Genomic DNA, 7143 nt, shown 5'->3' with positions numbered 1-7143 from the left:
ATTAGAAATGAATTTTATATATATCTGAACAGGGAACGAGAACAGGAATGTGTCTATTTTTTATTACTGCTATATGATTTGGCATGGTACATACTCAAACAACAGACTATCTAAATGAATTATGATTGATTCAGATCAATCGTATACGCCTCTGAAATTATATTGACTTCCCCGCTGTTCCCTCTAGAGAGCCTGTAAGCAGCTGGCAGCTATAAATCAGCTTTCAGATTTAACAGACATGGCATACAGCACTGAGTGGGATATTTTTTGAGTCAGGAAGAGATACTTTTGTTTCTCAGTCATTTCCCCCCTTTCTAAAGAACAGTCTGTCCTCTCTCCCTCCTCCTCTCTTACTCTCCTGCCCCGCTCCCTCCCTCACAGCTGTATAATTCATGTGGCATTGTATTTATTGTGCAAACATGGGAGTGCGGGAGCCCATGTTAGGTAAGAGCAGAGTGTGGCGTCAAACACCTTGGGTCTGACAGCAGAGAGTGTAAGCCCTGCACTGCACAGCTGCTAAAAACAAGTAGCCTGCACGTAGGCAGGAGAGCAGCCAGGATTCAATGTGTAACTAATGAATTTCACAGTCCACAGGCATTATAATGAAGAGAATTCAATGGCAGGGACACAGATTGAAAAATGATATAGCATTATTATTTAAATTTTACAATTACAAAATCTGTTTTGTTTGAATTGTGTTGTTTAATAGTAAGAGAATGCTGTTCAGCAAGGTTTACACTCAAGGAACATCAAAATGCCATTGGTGAGGAGCAGGGAACAAAGCCAGTGACAGGTGTGTCCCTCCGCCACAGTGGTTATCCTAGCTTCCTTTAACCCTGTAGTGGCAGAAGTGGTGCCAAGTGTGGTCTCATTTCAGCCTTGTTCCTCGCTCTCAGCAATAACTATACTGACTATTCGAAATTCTAATCATAATAAATATAACCAGCAGTACGTTTTATGCACAACTGAGCACAATCACTGAAATGTAGAACCCTCAAGAGCATATGTCACATAAAACAGACAGCCAGTGTCAGTTCTTTACCTTTCAGCCATGCAGGTATTATATTTTTAATAGTTTTTGTTTAAAAAAAAAATCATATTTCTCCGCACGGGTTTCAAATGGTTTTTAGTTAATACCCTTTCTCCGATAAAGTAGTCCATAACAGATGAAAGGCAAACCACTACCGTAAATAGAACCCTGTGTTTGACTGAACACAAAATCATCCAGTCACAGCTTTAGTTGGTGTGGTTGTTCATGACGACGAAGCGCTCGGCCAATAGAAGCGCGTTACTGGGTGTTGACCCCTGTGAGCCGCATCACCACCCCATTCCATGTCCGTGGCGGAGGACTACTATAAAAACAAACAAGCCCAAGTTTTAAAGGGCAGAGTTGTAAAAACTCCCAGGCTGTGGGGAGTAAGCGTGGAAGCCTGCAAATCGGAATTCAACTGTAACCCCACGGAAGAAAGAAAATCGCCTGGAGCGCTACAATATTTTCTATCTTCTTTAGAAAGTGACACTAGAAGCTGTGTAGATTCTAGCGTTTCCTGGAGCGGACTCTGGTTCGTGCAAGAAGGACCTGCTGATTCCATGTAAGGTAAATATTAACGTAACGTCAATTTCTCGATCTCTGACACAGCCGTGCATCACTCCTCCTATATCTCTTGTTAGTTTTCTAAGTGTCGCAGTCAGTGATGTTATTAAACGAAAGTATTTTTGTCGAGTATGCGAGCTGTAGCTTCCTAGCTAATTAAAATGCTACACCGCTTGGTGTCGACCAGAGTCCGGCTAAAACGCCAATTTCCATCTTATGTTGCCGTTAACAGTGACATTGACTGCCTCTTACGATCGACTTTCATTGTGCGCATATCTTGCGGTTGGCACACGCGATGTCAGCGCGAGGTAATGCTGATAAGCAGCTGGGCGAGCTAAACATTAACACTATCTGCTTTCTTGATAGCTAGCTTGCCACATTTCAGTTCACACCCATCATTAAGTTGGCCAGCTAATGCTAGGTGGACGACAGCGACAGAGCGACGGGGTGAGAAAGCGGACAGTTTGTGTATACAGCGCTGACAGGGTCACGTACGCTCTTGCTCTGCTGTAACAGAGGGTTTTATGGCCGTGGTTAGACTTTGAATGATGATTATGTAACAATTCTCCTCGCGAGTGTGTACGTGCTCCTCTACCTACTGTAGCTCAGCAAGGATGAAAGTGCTGGAATAGCCCGGCTGGGTTATTTAAAATGACGCTTATCCAACTAAAGAAGGCTGGAGTTTGTCTAAACATGTCCAGTGCGAATAGGAAGCGATCGAAAATCCGTCTCACTATTGACACCTGCCATTACATCCACCGCCCTCTGCAGAGGTCAACCATGGGTGCACTTATCTGTCACACTAGACCGCTGGGGAGCATGCACTGCTGACACCATCTGAGTCAGTGGCCTGTATGTATTTATAGCTGTTGTACAGCTGCGATGCCAGCACTGCTGTGCAGAGAGGGGGAGGAAGTGGATAGTGATTAAAATGTTGTTTTTTGTTTTGTTTTTAAATGGGCCCAAACTGATAACTGCTTTGCTTTGCTTGTGTTATGCTGTGAACAGCTGCACATCTATAACGCGTCCCCTTTTCTTTCCATTTCAGGGTCCTGACTTCGACTCTGCTGCAGCAGGACGTATATTTGTTTCGGCAACGCGTGCTGAGCTTTTTCATTACACTCATCACTGCTGCCTTGGAGGGTTTTTGCAACGCTTTGTGGGAGGAAAAAGCAAACCTGTGACAGTAAAAGAAGCCCTCTTGCCACTGAAAGCAGCTATGCAGCTTGAAATTCAAGTAGCCCTCAACTTTATTATTTCCTATTTATACAACAAACTCCCTCGACGACGAGTAAATATCTTTGGCGAAGAGCTTGAGAGGCAGCTGAAGAAAAAATATGAAGGCCACTGGTATCCGGATAAGCCATACAAAGGGTCAGGGTTCAGGTGCATCCATGTAGGGGAGAAGGTGGACCCCGTGGTGGAGCAGGCAGCCAAAGAGAGTGGGCTGGATATCGAAGACGTCCGGAATAATCTTCCTCAGGACCTTAGCGTGTGGATTGACCCGTTTGAGGTTTCCTACCAGATCGGGGAAAAGGGACCGGTTAAGGTGCTGTATGTGGATGATAACAATGAAAATGGCTCAGAGTTGGACAAGGAGATCAAGAACAGCTTTAATCCTGAGGCCCAGGTCTTCATGCCAATCAGCGACCCTGTCGGGGCTTCTTCAGAGTCCAGCTCCCCCTCCCCTCCTTTTGGGCAGTCTGCTGCGGTAAGCCCATCTTTTATGCCACGCTCCACCCAGCCCTTAACCTTCACCACTGCCACCTTCGCCGCCACCAAATTTGGCTCCACTAAGATGAAGAGCAGCGGACGCAGTAACGGCAACAGCGGCAGTAGCAGCAAGGTGGCTCGCACCTCCCCTACCAACAACCTTGGTCTGAATGTCAACACCCTATTGAAGCAGAAAGCCATCTCCACCTCCATGCACTCGCTGTACGGGCTCGGCCTGAGTCAGCAGCAGCAGCAGAAAGCCTCTGCTCTCTCTCCCAACGCCAAGGAGTTTGTGTTCCCCAGTCTCCAGGGCCAGTCCAGCCCTGGAGCAGTGTTCCCCGGGGAGGGCTCCCTGGGGCTTGGCCCACTGCAGTACAACAATGCCTTTGACATGTTTGCAGCCTACGGAAGCCTCAACGACAAGTCTCTTATGGATGGCCTCAACTTCAGTCTGAGCAACATGCAGTATTCTAACCAGCAATTCCAGCCAGTCATGGCTAACTAAGCTCATCATCAGAAGATGCTATTTATGAATGACGGTGGCTCAAAAAGAAGGAAAAACAAAACGCACACTTAGAAACTGGACTTTAAGGATGTAGTGTCTAGTCAATAAAGCGCATGTGCCCAAGGGTGTTTTGACCACGCCCCCTTGAGTTAGTTTCTACTAAAAGCTTGTTGTACAAACACATCCAAGCTTGGTTACTTCAATTCAACATGCATCATTGTTTTTCTTGATTTCTTTTTGCCAACCAAGCACAAAGTTTTTTACTATGTTGAGGAAAATAACTTTAAAATAAAGTTTAAAAAAAAATTATAAAAACATACAAGCTTCAAGTTCTGGCCTCTTACAGTATTTTACAGGTAGTAAGACAAGGCTGATTTTTATGAATTGGCACTTCTAAGTGGGGTTACTTGGTCTTTTTCTAATTGTATAATTTAATTTAGTACAGAGTTTGTAAGATATCAGAGTATATATTGTTTCTATGACATGGTGTTGCATTTATATCTTTTTACTACTCCAGTGATCTGTGATGGCTGCAGCAGCTTTTCCTTATTTTTCTTTCTCTTTTTTTAAAAAGATAATTGTTAAAGAAATCCATCTTTAAAAAAAACAAACTATACATCAAATATTCTGAAGATTGTGTACAGAGTATTCCTTAGTGGTGGAAGTAAAGTGTAGGAATATTTGCTTTTCTGGAAGATGAATTGTATTTTCTGTTAAGAGGTTAAAAGATTTTGCTATACTATGGACAAAATGTAATCGTATGAATATTAATTTTGTACCTACATTGTGCAATACTTGATAAAAAAAACAAAAACATTAAGGTATAACAAAGTATTTTGAGTCAGTGTCTTACATGTCAAGAGGGACTGAAATAGTTTATATTGTTAAGTTTGTATTAAATGCTTAAAAATTATATGCTTGTCTTTATTTTTTTTAATTTCATATTTGCACCCCGGTCTTTTTAATAAAATAAACTACAGTTGAACATGATCTGTGGGATATGGACTTATTTATTACCTCTTATATGCAGACTTGTCTTTAATATTTAGCGTGTGTGAATGGCTATTGTGGTGCTGCCCTATCAAAGGGTAACAAGGTTAAAACTGGCAGTAAACTTCAAATTAGTTTATGATCTGTTATTGTCTTTGTTATCATGGCTGTGAAGATGGGTGGAGTGTGTTGGTGGTTTTTTTTTTTTTTTTTTTTTTTCCCCCTTCCCCCCCCTTCCACTGTGTGTGTGTGTGTGTGTGTGTGTGTCATGTGTCACAGCAGAATGAAACGTCACACAAATAAAAATGTCACCCAGCTTGTCTTTCATTTTGAGGAAAGTTTGGGTTGGTGTCACTATGATAAAGGAGCGCAAGTGTGTTGCTCTGGTTAGTGACTTGATTGCGCAGACAAAGGCAACGACTGGTATCATGTTCCTGTTTTAGCTAGCAAAAATGGAGATGGATTTTAACATTTAGTTGAGTGTGATTGCTTGATCTTTTAGTTCCCAAGCGAGCAGGATTTCAGAACTTTTAATACCTTGCTCACATATTAAGGCAATGTCCCACATTTTGATCGGATCTGATGTTCAAAAGTGAACATTGCTCGACAGTCTGCTTTTTATCCAGTGGTTGTAAAGAATGCAGAAAGCATCACAATGAAAAGAAAATTCAGTTACAACAATGATTGGAAAGCTAATTATAATGACACGAGGCCAGGAGAGGAGAATTCTCAGTTTGCTCAGCTTCGTTTCAGGTTTAGTCATTTACCCGCCCTGCTGAGACCCTGCGTCTGCATATGGAGATATTAAATTTTGAGTTTTCTGCCCCTTATACTTCACTATGCTTAAAGGGTTTTACCCTGTATTAAAATTGCGATTTTTTTTGTGTTATACTTTAAAATTCAGATGACGACAGCATTATTAGCCTCCCTATAAAAAATTAATGTTAAAAAGAGTATTCCCCAAGTGCTGTCAAGCAGAGCAAGGAATATTTAACACAGCTGTTCCAAACATCCTAGTATCATTTTAGACGCTTACGTTATTTTACTTTGAAAGGCGTGTTGGGAAATCTCTCAAATTTCTTCTGGCGGGGACTTTCATCTTCAGTTCAGCTCACAGATTTTCAGTAGGATTAAAGTCATGTCAGTAACCTTCACTTTGGTCTTCTGGAGGTAATTCCTCTCCAGGAGCAGCAAATGTTTTGGGTCGTTGTCGTGTTGAAAGACAAAGCGACGATCCATACCCAGCGTTTCCAGTATGCGTAGTCTTTCCACAGGTTTGTCCTTAGCATAGTTCAGTCTGGCTTGAAGTCTTTGAAATCCTTTGCTTTCTATCTCTGCCGGGCTTGTTCTGTACTCGTCTTTGAATTTCTTGACGATGCTTCTCACTCCAGTTCTTGACACTTGGAAACGCTCTGATAACTTTGTATGTCTGTCTCCTGCTTTGTGAGCATCAACAATTCTATTTCTCAAGTCTAAACGGATTTCTTTTGTTTTTGGCGAGATGCTTTCTCGAGTGACAGCTCAAACACTTGCTGACATTTTTATAGTACATGTACACTGGAAGATAACCCTCAGGTTTAACTTCACTTTCTAAGCTTTGAGCATTGCAAACTTAAAGCACATCTTTGCACAGCAGAGTTTTGTGCCATGTCTTAATGAGAAGATGACTTTAATTTTTTTTATATTTGCACACAAATATAAAAATAATCTAAAGAAGGACTTTGGGAAAGTTTGACAAACAGCTCTTAGGTGACTATCAGTCCCAACAACAGCTAGAAGAAATAAAAAAAAAATGCATGCCAAACAAGCACTCAGGTTTCAGGAGGCTATAGATGGATTAAATAAAATGACGTCCATTTGTTCCTGACAAACCAGTTCCATAGTGCATAGTTTCCAAAATCTTAGACTAGTTTAGCAGGTAAGATGCATCCTAGTGTCCAACCCAACCACACTCTTTGTCTCACCTTTTGTTTATATATAAGTCAGTCTTATTCTTCTCATATTTTTAGACATGTTTGACTACTCAAAACATTTTGGGGGTGACATATTTTCTTCTTTATGTCTTTTGGCATTGAAATGACCAATAGACATGTAGTTGATGCTGTTTTTAAAGTCTTAAAGATTAAAATAGTTTGGAGGCACTGTCTGTGGTTTAATAAGCTTACTATACAAGAATCAGCCATAACATTAAAACTTGCTGCCTAAAATTGTGTGGGTCACCTTTGTGCATATATGTGGGTCACGTCTAAGGGTGTCCTGTAGTGTCTGGCACAAGGAATTTGGCCTTCTTTGGTTCCTGTGTGTTGTAATCGGGTCCATCGGGTCATCCTGTGTTGAATTT

The 7143-nt window shown here is 41.6% G+C and overlaps 1 protein-coding gene across 2 annotated transcripts; it reads left to right on the top strand.

Annotated features, from left to right (window-relative positions):
* Positions 1-1364: 1364 nt before the first annotated feature.
* tob1b (transducer of ERBB2, 1b) lies at positions 1365-4797 on the top strand. Of its 2 annotated transcripts, none has more exons than XM_080872068.1 (2): positions 1365-1592; positions 2643-4797. In XM_080872068.1, exon 2 carries the CDS (start codon positions 2814-2816, stop codon positions 3810-3812), a length of 999 nt encoding a protein of 332 aa, XP_080728194.1. In that variant the 5' UTR covers positions 1365-1592; positions 2643-2813; the 3' UTR covers positions 3813-4797. The 2 variants fall into 2 exon arrangements, with proteins under 2 accessions (XP_080728194.1, XP_080728193.1); XM_080872067.1 differs by having other exon boundaries at positions 1365-1597.
* The last annotated feature ends 2346 nt before the right edge of the window (positions 4798-7143 follow it).

The sequence above is a fragment of the Rhamphochromis sp. 'chilingali' genome (genome assembly GCF_963969265.1).
Source record: "Rhamphochromis sp. 'chilingali' genome assembly, chromosome: 22".
In the NCBI taxonomy this organism is placed as follows: Eukaryota; Metazoa; Chordata; class Actinopteri; order Cichliformes; family Cichlidae; genus Rhamphochromis; species Rhamphochromis sp. 'chilingali'.
The sequence above is the reverse complement of the archived record's forward strand: the minus strand, read 5'-3'. Positions and strand labels throughout refer to the sequence as shown.

Bases quoted from the DNA above. Each gene is read 5' to 3' on its own strand.
- tob1b (XM_080872068.1), top strand. From the start codon at position 2,814: ATGCAGCTTGAAATTCAAGTAGCCCTCAACTTTATTATTTCCTATTTA.